General features: G+C 45.3%; 2 protein-coding genes across 10 annotated transcripts in view; one reads left to right on the forward strand and one right to left on the reverse strand.

Annotated features, from left to right (window-relative positions):
• Nucleotides 1-4639, forward strand: part of LOC113581389 (low density lipoprotein receptor-related protein 1Ab) — a 90611-nt gene extending 85972 nt beyond the window's left edge. For all 4 annotated transcript variants that reach the window (XM_035521171.2, XM_035521174.2, XM_035521172.2 and 1 more), the window contains 2 exons: nucleotides 1480-1624; nucleotides 2255-4639. In XM_035521171.2, the coding sequence (XP_035377064.1) occupies nucleotides 1480-1624; nucleotides 2255-2392 (283 nt within the window). In that variant the 3' untranslated portion in view covers nucleotides 2393-4639. The remainder of the gene's footprint in view (nucleotides 1-1479; nucleotides 1625-2254) is intronic.
• A 294-nt stretch (nucleotides 4640-4933) lies between these two features.
• The window catches only part of LOC145656760 (formin-like protein 3), a 32363-nt gene continuing 21039 nt past the window's right edge, over nucleotides 4934-16257 (reverse strand). For 2 of the 6 annotated variants that reach the window (XM_081709750.1, XM_081709754.1), the window contains 14 exons: nucleotides 15477-15837; nucleotides 13799-13879; nucleotides 13330-13454; nucleotides 12693-12895; nucleotides 12060-12294; nucleotides 11868-11936; nucleotides 11645-11725; nucleotides 11405-11534; nucleotides 11122-11282; nucleotides 10812-10913; nucleotides 10058-10150; nucleotides 9357-9480; nucleotides 8315-8450; nucleotides 4934-6583 (listed from right to left, as the gene is read on the reverse strand). In XM_081709750.1, the coding sequence (XP_081565876.1) occupies nucleotides 8359-8450; nucleotides 9357-9480; nucleotides 10058-10150; nucleotides 10812-10913; nucleotides 11122-11282; nucleotides 11405-11534; nucleotides 11645-11725; nucleotides 11868-11936; nucleotides 12060-12294; nucleotides 12693-12895; nucleotides 13330-13454; nucleotides 13799-13879; nucleotides 15477-15837 (1857 nt within the window). In that variant the 3' untranslated portion in view covers nucleotides 4934-6583; nucleotides 8315-8358. Of the gene's footprint in view, nucleotides 6584-7549; nucleotides 8451-9356; nucleotides 9481-10057; nucleotides 10151-10811; nucleotides 10914-11121; nucleotides 11283-11404; nucleotides 11535-11644; nucleotides 11726-11867; nucleotides 11937-12059; nucleotides 12295-12692; nucleotides 12896-13329; nucleotides 13455-13798; nucleotides 13880-15476; nucleotides 15838-16257 lie in introns of all 6 variants that reach the window. The other 4 variants (XR_014122354.1, XM_081709752.1, XM_081709751.1 and 1 more) reach the window with 4 other exon arrangements.

Consider the following 16257-nt stretch of genomic DNA (forward strand, 5'->3'; position numbering starts at 1 on the left):
TATCATTCCTCTGTTTTTTTCTCACTTTCTCTGTAAGTCTCTCATTATCCCACATTCTTTGCATTTGGGGGGGTAACTGTGTGTCGTTCTGTGCGTGTGGGGGGGGTAACTGTGTGTCGTTCTGTGCGTGTGGGGGGGGTAACTGTGTGTCGTTCTGTGCGTGTGGGGGGGGTAACTGCGTGTCGTTCTGTGCGTGTGGGGGGGGTAACTGCGTGTCGTTCTGTGCGTGTGGGGGGGGTAACTGCGTGTCGTTCTGTGCGTGTGGGGGGGGTAACTGCGTGTCGTTCTGTGCGTGTGGGGGGTTAACTGTGTGTCGTTCTGTGCGTGTGGGGGGGTAACTGTCGTTTTGTGCGTGTGGGGGGTAACTGTGTGTCGTTCTGTGCGTGTGGGGGGGTAACTGTCGTTCTGTGCGTGTGAGGGGGAGTGTGTCGTTTTGTGCGTGTGGGGGGTAACTGTGTGTCGTTCTGTGCGTGTGGGTGGGTAACTGTCGTTCTGTGCGTGTGAGGGGGTAACTGCCGTTCTGTGCGTGTGGGGGGGGATAACTGTCGTTTTGTGCGTGTGGGGGGGGTAACTGTGTCGTTTTGTGCGTGTGGGGGGGGTAACTGTGTCGTTTTGTGCGTGTGGGGGGGGTAACTGTGTGTCGTTTTGTGCGTGTGGGGGGGTAACTGTGTGTCGTTTTGTGCGTGTGGGGGGGTAACTGTGTGTCGTTTTGTGCGTGTGTGGGGGTAACTGTGTGTCGTTCTGTGCATGTGTGGGGGTAACTGTGTGTCTCTGTCTCCCAGGTCTTTGAGGCGGGCCAAACCTAGCTCCAGACGCTTGCGGTAACTCTGACTATCTCATGACAGGCTCTTGTGTATCTTCATCCTTCCTCTCCTCTCCCTCATACCTCCATCCATCCATCCTTGTGTCTTTCTCTCCTCCGTTTCTCTCCGTCCTGCCTGTCCTTGTGCTGTGGTTTTACCGTGTCGTCTACACGGACAATTAGAACTCAGGGATCTATTGAGTGGCAGCGAAAATAGATCAGCTGATTGGGTGCAGGGTGCGGGTTGTGCCCTCCTGTCTAAGCCCCACCCCTCCCCCCACCCACCCCCCAACACGCGTCCGTATGTGGATATGTTTGTGAGTGGACGGTTGCATTCTGTTTGCGTGGTGTGGCTCGTGGACTGTGGTGGGTTGTGTCCTGTGGATATCCAGCTTTCTGAGCCTGCGGCGTGGATACGTTTGCTGGCAATGTCTGCTCGAAAGCTACTGGATGCTTCTCCAAAGCGCCATGGAGTTTGGATGTGTGTGTCTTCCTTTGTGTGATCAGAGATATATATGTAGATGCATACAGATGTATATCAGATGCCAGCTGTGTGTGTCTGTGAGCAGCTTGACTCCGGTACTGTGTATGCGCATTCCTGTGCCACGACTGTCTGGTGAATTTGTGCTGTCATCTTAAACGGGAACTGATTGTTCTGTGCTTGTGTGTGTTCACAGCGCGAAGGGTTTCCAGCACCAGAGGATGACCAATGGGGCCATGAATGTGGAGATTGGGAACCCTGCGTATAAGATCTATGAGGGGGAGCCTGATGATGACGCAGGAGAGCTGCTAGACTCAGATTTTGCCTTGGACCCAGACAAGGTGAACATCTCACATCACACAGATTCATGTCAGCTGTAACTGGATCCGCTCCATGTCATGAGCGCATGAAGAATACCTGCATGTGAGATTGAAGCCTGAATACACAGTTCAAATGACTGAAACAACGTAGTGCCAAAGGTGCCGAGACATGTGGAGTTCACTGCGAACATACTTTTCTATATTTTTTTCATACTTTTGTACTATTCAGAATGGAATGTTTTGTAGGTCCACCTTTTTACCGAACAAATACATTAATGTTAATGTATAACTGTATACGATTTACGCTGATTTCTGAAACGGGATGGCCATCTTCCTCTTTACTGAACAAGCCCTGAGCACCTTTGTGAACATCTTCCTCTGTTAACGAGATGTTTGGGCCAGCCATTCAGTTTCTCACAACACGTCGCCGCCTTCTTGCCCCGGCACTGCGCTGTGGCCCGATCCCCGGCTAAACCGAAAGCTCTTCAGCACACTTCCAGATTATATTAATTGGAATACTTTCCAATTGTGTGTGTGCAGTTAGAGGGGCTTTACCAACACTTTACAGCATGTTATTATCCCTGTTGCTCGGTGGCTGTTTAATCTTTGCTCTCTCCTTACTCGCTGACCTATGCTCGTGTGCGTCCGCAGCCTACGAACTTCACCAACCCAGTGTACGCCACGCTGTACATGGGCGCCCACAACAGCCGCAACTCCTTGGGCAGCACGGACGAGAAGAAGGAACTGCTGTCTGCAGGGGATGAGGAGATGAGCGACCCGCTGGCGTAGATCCACCCCGAGCCCTGCCCACCCACACAGCCTTGGGCCCACCCACTGTCCATCCCAGGCCATTACACATCAGAAGAAAAGCAACAAGAGAAGAGAACACTGTACAAAATGTAAAAAAAAAAAACTAAACAAAAAATGAAGGACTACTTTTGTATGTGATTGCAGTATTATATTTTATTCTTTGAGAAATCCTTCCAGTCAAAAAGAAAACATTTTTCTATACCTTTTTTTTTTTTTTTTTAACCATTAATCACCTAGCAACCTTGTCTCTGCCCACCATTGTAGCCTCTACCTCTGTGCTAAATGAGATGCCAACAACAGTAACTTTGAAATTCTTTTTTTGTATGAATTGTATAGAATACATGGTTCTATAGGAAAAGGAAATAGGCGAGTTTATTTTGTTGTCGTCGTCAGTGAACCAATAAGGGAGAGAAGAAGGGTCATGAAGAGTGCTGAGGCCAGATTGGTCCATGTTCCAGTATGTGTATTGGTACTGCTGGAGGAGAGGCGCGTGCGTGCGTGCGTGCGTGCGGGTTCATGAATGCATGTGTGTAAACTAGAATTATAATGTCTTACTCCTTGCACAGATTGATTTTATATATATATATTTACATATATACATCATTTTAACAAGTGTCTTGAAAAATGTACCCAGGAATACATGCAGACAGTTGTACAGCAGTCTGGTTAATGTGATGGTTTTAGAGGCTAAAGAGATGTCCACCCTGAAACAAGAATGTCATGAGTGAGGTGATGGCTGTTAATCCACAAACGAATAATGATGAACAGTAGAAGTCAACATTCCAAAATTGTTTCCAGAGTTGTATCTTTTGTGTGAGAATGTAAAAATATCTACAGTTGAGATGTCCAAAGGAACTCGATAGTTTGATGGTATGATGAACAGTGTTCAGGTCTCCCCCGATGCCGTGTCTTCTAGGAGGTCTGGGACCACGAGGATGAAAGAAAAAAATGGAAGTTTATTGTCAAGTTTTGTCTCTTTCAGTGGGATTTCAAGGGAGAACTGTTGCATACCACTTCAGTTGGAACTTCAATTAATATTTTATTTTTTTTAATCCTGTGATGTCATATAAATTTGATTTTAAAGCTCAGTGTAAGTGCATTCTAGTGTGTGTTTGCATGTTTTGTGTGTGTGTGTGTGTGTGTGTGTGTGTTTGGTCACTGGACTTGTGTTGCTCTCCTACCCTGTTCCACTGCCACTCTGCTAGTGACTTCGTTGTCTGCCAAACCTCCAGAGGAGCTCGTCCCGTGGCAAACGTGCCTCAAGTCCCACTGCTTCCGGTGGAGTTGACCAGCCATGCCTGCTGCAGGCCGCTGCATGTAAACTGAAATGCTCACGATCAGTGTCCACCTGGTGTCCTGATCACCGCACCCACAGTGTCCACCCGGTGTCCTGATCACCGCACCCACAGTGTCCACCAAACAGCCTGATCTCGTCCTCCACACTCTCCACCCAACAGCCTGATCTCGTCCTCCACACTCTCCACCCAACAGCCTGATCTCGTCCTCCACACTCTCCACCCAACAGCCTGATCTCGTCCTCAACACTCTCCACCCAACAGCCTGATCTCGTCCTCCACACTCTCCACCCAACAGCCTGATCTCGTCCCCCACACTCTCCACCCAACAGCCTGATCTCGTCCCCCACACTCTCCACCCAACAGCCTGATCTCGTCCCCCACACTCTCCACCCAACAGCCTGATCTCGTCCCCCACACTCTCCACCCAACAGCCTGATCTCGTCCCCCACACTCTCCACCCAACAGCCTGATCTCGTCCCCCACACTCTCCACCCAACAGCCTGATCTCGTCCCCCACACTCTCCACCCAACAGCCTGATCTCGTCCTCCAATCTCCACCCAACAGCCTGATCTCGTCCCCCACACTGTCCACCCAACAGCCTGATCTCGTCCCCAACACTCTCCACCCAACAGCCTGATCTCGTCCCCCACACTCTCCACCCAACAGCCTGATCTCGTCCCCCACACTCTCCACCCAACAGCCTGATCTCGTCCCCCACACTCTCCACCCATCATCCTGATCTCAACATGCCATGCGCTTCGTTGTACCATCAGATGTAATTCTTTATGATTTTAGACCACAGTCATAAACCACAGCTGCTTTCCCACAACTCTACAGCCATCACTGTACTCCTGTTGATTTGGTTTAACTCTGTTTTTCTTTTGATATATACAGAATAATTAAACTGCTTTTTATAGTAGAAATGCATGGTGGCTCAGCCCTTCTTTTGGAGAGCAATGTTTCACTATTTTTTTGCTGGAGAACTTCATAAACTACAGAAAGTAACAGATCTTATAATTACAAAATAAAATTGGTGTGTACAGAAAAGAAATGTGATTTCTGATTCTGTGCCATGCTCCACGTCTGCCATCTCGAAGTGTATGATGGGACACAGACAGGAAGCAGGGGCTGCTAACGGCTTTAAGCTTGTGTCCCAGTTCTACCTGGTAGGATCGTTATCCTCTTAATGAAATGGTTGCAGAAGTGAATGTTGACACAGAGTTGCAATCTGGAACGTTAAAATTTTATTTGTGCTTCTTTTCACAAATGGAACGACCAGGACACTGGTGCAGTATTTCATTGAGTGGCCGTTACCTTGACACAACACCGTCATCCTCATACAATATTCATTTCTGTAAAACAATGTACACCATTTGAGGGAATATATAAAAATAGCAAAAAGCCTAGTGTTGTACACAAACATTTTCCTTCTAGAACATAAAGGTGATATGTAGTGTGCTGTTACAGTGACGTGTCCGTTTGTGTAATCCAATGGTGCATAGTCTCACTAGCACCATCATGGCTTTTTGAAGGCTAGTGCAAGGCAAATCACTCGACAGAACCCAGCAGGGCTCCAAATATAAAAGTATACAATAGTCAGACCTTTTTCCTTCACCTCCTTAACAGAAGACATTGAGAGGGATCAGAGCTAATTTTTAATCAACTGTATAGTGAATATAGCATTTGACCAATTACTTTGATGTATTCTCCATTTTGCTACCTACCCATTTACATGTGTATATATTTTCATATTCATTTAAGAAATGCCCCCATGCACCTGTGTATGTCTGTAAATAGCCTCTGTCACCTGGCTGAGTCTCGGTTAATTCAGGAGCGTGTTCATCAAAGACAGGTTATGCAAATATTGAGTCATTAAAATGGTATATGTACAGTCGGCTAGAACTCACGTCGGCTTAATATGAAATGTTAGCAGTCAACAGTTTACAGAGCACTGTAAATACAAGGCACATAGAAAACTAGACACCTATTACAATATAATGGCCTGAACAGCAATGACGTGTAGAATAAAGTTATTCTTACAAAGCACTGCAATTTTGGATAATTGTCTATTTACAGATTTTAAGTGGATTTTATATCCCCAACACACACAAAAAAAGATATAAAAAACATTGCATTTACATTGGCTAAATATTTAAGCAAATAATACTGTCTCAATAAAAAGATACTTCCAAACGATGAAGCAAGAGGTTTGGTCTGACTAGCTTTTCACAATCGGTATCCCCAAACACTCAATAATCATGTGGCTATGTAGTTATCTATAGAGAAATGAAAGGAAATAAAAGCTCTTGTTGGAGTGGCTGGCACTACGCGTCAAGGTCTTGACGCTGCGTCTCCCTCGGTAAGAGTTCTTCTGTGTGGTTGCTCAGTGTGAGGAAGCCCCATGTTAACAGAGGGTGCTGGCAGGCTCTTCAGGGTCATGAAGGTCACGCGTGTGACGGCAGCTCGTCTTCCTCTCAGCTCTTCAGTAAGTGCCTTCTTCCTTTTCCCGATGCTCCAGCACACAGATGCTATTTGGGATTGTGTGTGTGTGGGTGTGTGTGTGTCGTGTTCTTGTGCATGCCTGAGGAAAAGGTGGCACATCACCGTCTGGGCTTTTATACTTTTGTTGAGAGAGAGCGTCCAGTGTAGCACCCAAAAAATAATTTCCGTGAATAAATAAGGACTCCCCTGCACCTTAAAATGTTTGGTTTGGTCCCAGCCTACACTCAGTCACTGTAAGTCGCAGGGAGGCGCCACATCGGAGGCAAGCGGGGAGACTGGGAGAGGGTGAGGGTGGGAGTAGTCTTTAGGGTCGCTTCCACCCATTCCGGATCACCGCGTCAGCTCGCAGGAAGGGCTGGCTTCGGAGATCTGTGAGTGGGGAAGGGAAAGGAGTTAGCACAGGGAACACTCGGGAATCGGGACCACAGACGCTGCATTACTCCCTGCTCACACTTCTCAATTACAATCGTAGTTTATTCCCTGCGTAATTTAGAATGTTCTATCTAAGAGGCTGTTTTAATGATTTGGAATATCTACTCACAGCCCTGCACTGACTCATGCTGTCAGGTCAGACACAGACACAAGACTACAATCACTTAGACAAAACTATCAAAACATTTAAGTAACATTAATAACATATATATATATATAATGTTTGAAATGGCAGATGAAGTGATCAGCAAGGTCTTAGGAGGCGTCCAAAGAGAGTTAAATAAAACTAGAGACTATTCCTGCACTATTCCAAAGAAATACTACATCTACTGAAGTCCTCTGCAGAATTTGCTGAACACCAGTTTTGCATGCAGGCCATAGTCATGAGCAATATAACAGTGCAGACACAGCAGACAGGTTAGCCGATCACAGTGCTCACAGAGCATTCCATGCAACAGGGACAAACGACCAGAAAGGAAGAGCTTGTCTAGCCCTTCTAAATGTCTTAGAATGGCACTTCAATTTTTTGGTTTTTTGTTTTTGTTTTTTTTTCTTCTCAAAATTTCACAAGCTTTGGGCTTAATGCCTTCACTGAAGATGACTTCTAGTGCATATATAATTTACCTGGACTTACCCTCAGAAGAAAGCAGACATATCAGCCTGTATGCGTACACAGTTCCACTGCTATGCACGAGGGTAATATTTAGCCATATGCAAAGCAATTGACTGAACGTCTTATTCAAGCATCCAAAAAAGGCCTTCAAATACAGACATACTGAACAACATACGCTGCAAAGCAGATCTGGCTTTGGCATGCAGCACCAGCTGAAGAGCCGTACTGTCGCCTGGGCAACATGGCAGACGGGAGCAAAGCAAGGTGCAGCCCCGCGCTCCCCCTCTTACCCTCCGTTTAGTAAAGGCCCATATCTACTCAGCTCAATCCTCTGCTCTGCTGGAAAGGCAGGAGAAACCATCAGATGGGGGGGAAATAAAACTAGCATGTTAGAAAAGTTCAAACTAGTGAATTTCAACATCATAAGGACCATTACACTGTCCCAACCTCAAGGGTGACACATGGCAAATGGGACTGCTGCACTAGTTCTTTGTCTTTGATGTCTAACATCAATTCTCAACTAGCGAATAGATGTTCACCCATACGAACAGAGGAAGTAAAAGACTGAAGAGTTGGGTGAATATCTGTGCAAAAAAAAGGAAACCTAAGCATCCCAGATCTGATGCTTCTTCTGCAAGGAGTTGTAAACAATCATGAATGATTTCAATTTTCCATGAAGTCTTTACTATAGTTATTAAGCAGCATTCTGGGGGCAGAGGTAGCACGGTAGTCCATTTGCCAGAGGCCCTTTGGAAGGGTTGCATTACTCCTTATGGCTGGTCAAGGATCCAGCAGAGTCAGATCCCCACGCTCCTGAGGAGCTCGCGTGTATCGACCATCTCCGACTGCTGCTCCAGGATCAGTTCTTCCCTGTCCGTTTAAACTCCATGCATTCGGGGCATGGCAAGCAACAAATGACCAGAGATCAGTATCGTTTGATACAGAAAACCGCAGGTTAGTAAAGAAGTGTTGCTCTGTGGAGTAACGAGAAGTTCGTGCAATCGTCCAGTGGCATGCAGAGTCGGGGGGTGGGACGCGTAAGAGAACGGGACAACCTGTGTCAGTGAGACTCATTTTTGGGAGGGAGATCGAAGGGGGGCTAGCAGTTGGACTCGTCGTACAGGTTGGTGTCGCAGAAGAAGCGCGAGCCACGCTTGGCCGTGCGGGCCGTGAAGGGCACACTCTTCAGCGCTGAGGGAGGCAGGGAGGGAGGTCAGAGAGAACAACGTTATAGCCTACGTCATGGAACTATCTACCCCTAGCAAGACCACCTCCTTACGCACAAACAATTCACCTTCAGTGGTAAAACAGTTAGGATTTACACTTGAGTTTTCCATAATAGGTGCTTAACACAAAGTAGAGCACAGCCAATATGTTAACTTATAAAACTGAATAAAATGTATTTATAAATAAATTAGAAATCTGTGGTTTAAATGAGGCTAAAGGTTCTTTGGCTTGTAGAGATTTTGTGAGGTAGTGCCTTTAGAATATACATGAATGACTGACTGGTTCTTTAGACAAAGATTAAGATTAATCCTAAACTTAATTTGATCCTAAATGTAAAACACCCACTAGCATTGGGATTAAGTCCACAAGAAAGCCTAATCTGTGTCTAGGAAATGGACCTTAACTAGTACTGCTTGCTATGTATTAGTTCGCCTTCGTAATCCTTAAATCTTACATTCATAGGAAAATGGATCTTTTAATAATGTTATGCATATTTAGAGATTGGACATGGACATAAAATGCATTAAATGCAAGTATGTATTAAATGCATGTATTTAAACAAAAGCATTAATAAAGATTAATTCCATCTTCCCTTGTGACTGCAGTGACAGGAGACCAGGAGAAGGTTCACGACCATCCTAAACATCTTTGGCTCTTAATGAAATGTGTATGGCTTCAAAATGCAGCTTCCCTGAGACTGTAGTTATACTGAATTGTTTCAGTGTAAGTAGTGCTTATCTGACACGTGTCGCAGAGGACCCTGGGTAACGTAACAGATGGTGTACTGCTGTCTTGAGGAGCAGCGCAACACCACAGTAATCCTGGTCCCGGGGCTGATGGGAGTTGTAGTTTAAGCCTTGCATGTCCCACCTGTGATGATGTCTTCGATTGCACCATCCTTGCCCTCATAGACAGGCCGGTGGTCTTTGGCCTGTCTGCGTCTCAGCTCAGCTATGAGTTCATGCTGCTGTTGCCTCTTCTTCTGGGCCTGTACCTGCATCGAGACAGGGGTGTGTGTGTGTGTGTGTGTGTGTGTGTGTGTGTGTGTGTGTGTGTGTGTGTGTGTGTGTGGTCGGTCACTCATCACATCACACAATATCATATTCAATTTCAAGACCATACATACACAGACACATTCCTGCACGTAATGAGGCAGGAATGTGTGTGTGTGGTCATCCATCACATCACAATCACACACCATCATACATTCACTTGCTACACCATACATACAAACGCACCTGCAACTGCAGAGATAGATGGACATGGATGTAGGTGGTCAATGGTTATATTACATACAAAAACATTACACACACACACACACACACACACACACACACACACAAACCCAAGTCTGCACCTGGCGAGTCAGCTAGACACATGCAGTCACTAATGTAGTCACTAATCATATAATACACAGATACATACACTATCATACAGCCAAAGACAGACACCACATTACATGCACATGTACACCTGGAGAAATAGGTTTAGGACCTCTTGCAGAAACTAAAGGATGTGCTTTAGCGTGTCCAGAGAGCCTGTTTGAATGCTAGAGGTCAGCGGGGTCATACCTTGGGCTCATGCTGTTTGGCCTCCTGAGCAAGCAATTTCACCCGCATGGCTTCCTCTTGCTTCTTCCTCTGTTCGTTCTCCTCAACAGCATCCTGCGCAGACACACACATACAAATTACAGAAGAAATGCTCTGATATTTTCAGTTATTACAATATACGCAGGCAATACTTAAAACAGAACATCCAGGAACACACACACACACACACAATCAAAACACAGATCGTGAGTCTGCCTGTTTCCTCATGCTGGCATATAAATCCAAGTGAAGGACAATGTGAGGAAGAGGTGTGTGCATGTGTGTGTGTCCGGGTCACTGTAGAGAGGGCCTGAACCCAGCCTAAACACAGGGAGTGCTCTGAGCTAAGTCCAGCTGCCTCTTCCTGTTATTCACCCCACAAGGCTCCTCCCCAAGCTCACACTCTCACATCTTTCTACTACACTGTGAATGGGCCAGCTTACAATAACAGTGATTAAAACCAGAACACACAATTAGGATCTGCATTGTGCCTCATCACTGACAACATTATGTGCTATTTGCAGCCTGTTGTTCTTGCTAGGCTGAGCATGGAATGAATCATTTTGTAGACACACGTGCGTACACCCTACACTAATTCACCCCACCTTATATATATATATATACACACACACACACACACACACACACACACACACACACACACACACACACACACACACACACACACACACACACAGACACAGAGTTGCCGTGAGGGAAGTGGAGCTTCACAGACCTTGTAGGCCTTGATGAAGCGCACAAACACAGGGAAAAAGACGGATGGAGGAGTGGTCTTGGGACTCTCGCCAAAGTACATCACCACCGCGCTGAAGGCCTCCTGCATTGGGGAAAAAAGCATGATGGCAGATTTAGGGCTTTTCATGAAATGTCTGTCTCTCAATAAGCCATACAACTCGAATGTCAGTCTTAACGGAGAAATGCTGTCTCAAAGCATTCACTGGTCTGAAGAAAAACTTAGCCTGTGTGTGTGTGTGCACGTGTGTGTGTGTGTGCGCGCGTGTGTGTTTGCATGCGTGCAGACTCACCTCGGCAGTCTTGGCGTCTTTCTGCAGCTTTTCCAGCTGAGGGTCACTGGTCTGTAGGAAGCCCTTGAGGACAGCGTGGTCATGCAGACTACACTCTCTCCTGATCAGCTCCATGCTTTTGCCCAATTCCTTAATGTCCAGCAACACGTTCTCCAGAGAGACTGTATACGGGCATGCACAATAAGCAAGGCGTACACCACCAGGCTGGTGCTGAAGAGTGGCCTTAATAAAGCAAGAAAGGCACTACATAAATGACATTTTTTTAACTAAAGGCAATACTTGCCAGCAGCAGCTTTGTCTACAAAGTGCAACTCGTTGTAGAAGTTGGTGAGCTCCGGGTACTTCTCCTTTACTATCAGGGCGATGTAGTGAAGCAACGTCATCTTGCGGTCAGTAGACTTGGTGTCCAACAGCTGAGGGAGAGTGAGCAGAGGACAGCAGCTCAGGGATAAAGGATAAAGGATACGGAGAGGGCCAGCAGGACATCTAGAGAGCACATTATCCCCTATCGCTTCTACCGTACCAGATCCAAACTCTGAAGTTTGAATCCATAAACGCATCCTCTTTTACTGCTGTTCATGTAGTTTCCCAGTGCCAAAATGATCTGAACAAAGAAACAAGGAATAGAAGATCAAACAAATCTCTGTATTTCTAGTACATATGATACTTAAAGAACATTCTCAAGTATTGATGAGAACTAAATCTAGGCTGGACTGGTGAAGCGTGACGTAAACACAGCTGCCTACCTCGAGCAATCTTTTTAGCTTTGGGGAGGACTTCACCGAGGCTGACGCGGCAATGACAGCATTGAGTTGCTGCAGAAAACAAAAATATGACAATCCACCCACCAACACGCAAAATCCTGTACATCTATGAAAGCAATGGCCAAGCATCTCCCCGAGCTCAACCCAGATCAGCGCCGGATCTGGTCTGCTCACCGGGGTCAGCATAGAGATGTTGTCGGCGAAGTTCCCGACGAAGGTGATGATGCTCATCCTCTGCGTGAGCCGCTCAATCTTGCTAAAGAGGAGCATGAAGCGGTCCTCCTCGGCCAGCTGCTCCAGGGGCCGCCTCTCCCGCTCGTACTGTCGCAAGAGCTTGCTCTCCGCCTCCGTGGGCAGGAAACGCATCAGGCACTCCACAAAGTCCACCGGCAGGGCCTTCAGGTCAAACCTGCAAACAGCAGCCTGTGCATGAGTTCCGCTGGCCCGCACTGTCTGGGTGAGGAAGGACAACGCTGACAACAGAAAATTTAGAATTCAAGAGTTGTGCACGTAAGTGCAGTTGCATGTAAGTATTTGCACTTTTGTATCATTATATCCGTATGCATGCACTTCTGATAATGTTTTTAGATCTTTCTTATAAAACAAAGTTGTGAACCTCTGTTTTAATGAAATAAAGAAAAAATTAAAACACCAAGATTCTTCCAGTGACAACCCATGTGATGATCCAACACTAACTGACCACCCCATTGATTTAGCCCATCTGAGTTTCTCCACCAGCTACGAAAGAGCTTCAGGCTGTTTTAGACTCCCCACAGAGTAAGAGACCAGAGGATAAATGCTGCTCACGTCTGGATAGCTTTGCAGATCTCCTCTGTGCTCTTGCTGGCCTTGCGCAGGGTAATAGCCAGGTTCTTGGAGCGGTTTGCATCCAGCAGCTGAACTTTGTTAGCAACCTTAATAGAGGCTTTGCTCTTTGTGCAGGACAGATCCACCATGGCACCCTGAGCTCTAGTCTTGAAGAGTTCCTCAAACTTCTCCATGTCCAGCTCCTACTCATACCAACACAACACACATCGGCAGATTCTATGAGATTTAAAATGTAGTGTGAGACCTTTATGTGGTATCCAGTAGTTTTAAGAACAGGCATCATAATGGCCACTTTCATCTTCTGTCTTATAAAATGCATGTATATGTAAGACAATGTACACTGTAGGGATTTTATTAAAGTAGCTGATGAGTGTATATCATATAAAATATCTATGAATGGTCCAAATGAAGTTATTCACTGAACTGACAGTGTTCAGTATGGAAGCATCCATAAATATCTATGTATGTTTTGTGAACAAGTACAGTGTTTCATCTTCTGTCTTCAATCAAAACTTGCAGAAAATGAAGTGAAATGGAATTGACTGATCTGTGAGTTGTGATCCTGCTAATGTTATATCTCTGGCTGTATTCAATCTATGGCTGCAGTGGAACCCACCTCAAGCACTCGCTCATCATCGAGCTCATTGAAGACAGTGCCATTGATCTGGTTGGGTTTAAGTGCTGTCCAGTTGAACACAGGCAACCGAAACTTGGTCTTGATGGGCTTCTTAATACGGATTGCTAGATATTTATAATTATTAAAGAGATTACTAGGTTATTATAAAGGGATTTAAGTGCATCACTGTTAACCCTGCAGTCACTAATGAAATTTCCACCCTGTCTTATGTATAAAGGCTCCAACCCAGTAGCACACTCTCAGTTCTAGACGAAACCACTAGTTACATCTGTGTAATATGAATGGCACTTGCAGAAAGATGCAGTTAGAACAAATTGTAGGAAAAAATTATAAATCCTGGAAAATCTTTGCAGGGGAAAACAGTGAGAAATTGTGCAGGCCAACCTCACTCCCATGAATAATGCCTGGTGTGAAACCACACAGCACCAAGACCAAAAGGTTGGCTCACCTGATAGGCCAACACTGAGGATGACCGACGGGGACATGTCAGAAAGCGGAGGAGCCAAGGGTGGTGGAGGTGGACAGTCTCCTGTAAAGCAGATGTCACAGTCATACTCTGATGAGCTAGTATATCATTCATCAGACACCAAACTTAAACATGGCCAGACAGGACAGTCAGACAGTATTGCCAAAGGTCATGTTAACATGACCACCAACACAGCTGTTTCCATGGCAGACTGGCTTTGCACTTGTGAGTCCGAAGGAGGTTTCCGACCCTTTTCCCGTTCCTGTAGCTAGAGGCTGGACACAGGCTGCTCTGTGAGAAGCTCTTGAACTGTAGCTGTTCAGCAGAGTATTGCATAACTCGCTACTGAGTCTAAGGACAGCCAAATTTATTGATGTACGGTTATATCTAAAAAATAACTGAAAAACTGAAGCTTAGCTTGTTCCTAGATGAGACCTTCAGAAAACATATATAAACTGGTTTCACTTTCTAGAACTTTCATAAATATTTTGCTTGCAGAGTTGATGAAGGTGCTCTGTCCAAACCATCCTGTTTATTTGGAACTCAATGGCCACTTAAAAATAGCTACAATGTTCGCATAATTTGTGTCAGCCATCCTCTAGCCCTTCACTGGTCAGGTTGCATGGTACTGGCTGGCAGAGAACTCTGAACCCTACAGTTACACTGACATGTAAATGTACTAGCAATACTGTCTTAGGGTTAGAGCATGCCTCATGTGGACTACATTACCCATAATCCTCCAGTCTATTCCCACTCCCTCGTCTATTAGTTTCACCTTTGTCTAGTTATCCCTAAATGTTTTTGTCTATTTATACATACCCGTGTGAGTCTCTCTTTGTGAAGTCTTCCTCAGCTTATGTCTAGAGTTTCCAAGCCATTGTTCTTTGCACTTATGTTTGATTGTGGTTTTGGACTTCTGCCTGCTTTCCACAGACTTCTACCTGGCTTGTTTTTGATGCCATTTTTGATTTTACTATTGAGTGTGTTCATTAATCCTTTTGTGTTTACCCTGCGTGCGCCTCTATTTCTGCGCTCCGAACCTGACACACTGCTATCTCCACACTGAACTACGCTCTGCCATGTTATAATACTGTGTTGAGAATAATATCTAGTTAACCAGATATTATTCTCAACACAGTATAAAAATACGGTTCTATAGATCATATAAATCCTATTTTTGTTAAAGTAGATTGTGAGTGTATATATAGATAATAATGAATAGTACAAATGCAGTTATTGACTGAATTGATACTGTTATAAGAATCCATAAATGCCTATGTAGAGTTCAAAAATATAGGTTAATTATAATTTAGTTTACACAAATATAGTTTACACAATTTTTATAACACTTGAATTTTCCCTATAATTTTGGCCAGATAGGCATGAAAACAGCAGACAGTTAGTAGCTGACTGATTATTATTAACTTACAGTGATTTGCCCATAGAAGTGAAACCCTACTAAATGAATCCTGAATGAATCCTCACAACTAATACAGTGGTGATTCATACCCAAAGAAATCTCTAAACTTATTCTCCTGCTGAAAAGGCTTCCAGCCTACCCTAAGTATTTGGGGTCGTTAACCATGTATTTTAATTAACCATGTTGATCGTGGTTGTAGCATTATCCCCTCCCTCCAACCCCCTGCCCCTGTCACCGTACGTGTAGCAGGGGGCAGGGGTGGAGCCGGTGGTGGAGGAGGAGGTGGAGGAGGCGGAGCGGGCATTTCTATGGTAGCAGGTGAGACTATGCCCAAGCCTCCACTCCCAGCCATGCTGGTGTTCCCCAAGCCAGCTTCTCCAAGAGCAGCACCGCCCATGGGCCTGCCAGGGCCGCCTACGCTTCCTCCTGGGGTCTCGATAGCGATGTCTCCGTCGGGTTGTTTGCGCAGTCGGATGGTGCCCTGCTGCTCCAGTTCCAGCAAACGCTTCTCGATGTTGGTGTGCCGCTGGAAGGCGGCGTCCTTCTCCTGGATCATTCTCCGGAGTGTGTGCACTTGTGAGCTCGTTGACTCATATGTCTCCTGTCAACATGGAGGCCAAGAAAAACAGGAAAGAGAAATACAGATTGTCAGGCAGCGAGGATTTCAAACACCTCACTCCCAATGATATGCCAAAGTTTGGTTGAAACAAATTTTTAACTAAATATCAGCCAATAATGTGTAAGATATCTTGAAATTTAAGCACACTGGTTACAGTTCGCTAATCCGACTGCACCTCACAATAAATTCAATAATGTTCATACCATAATAAGACACATTGGAAAGAGATACACATCCAACCAGCTGGAACTAACTGTATCTAGCCAGTTTTTGACCAGGAGGGAATTTTCTGATTTTGTGAAGCCAGATCAAAACATATATTCAGGTCATAACACTGTGGTATATCAAAGCTCTGATTAACTGACATTTAGTCACATATTTGTGGGTAGAAAAAATACAAAG

The sequence above is a fragment of the Electrophorus electricus genome, unplaced genomic scaffold (assembly GCF_041902795.1).
Source record: "Electrophorus electricus isolate QZ-2024a unplaced genomic scaffold, ASM4190279v1 Scaffold90, whole genome shotgun sequence".
NCBI lineage: Eukaryota > Metazoa > Chordata > Actinopteri > Gymnotiformes > Gymnotidae > Electrophorus > Electrophorus electricus.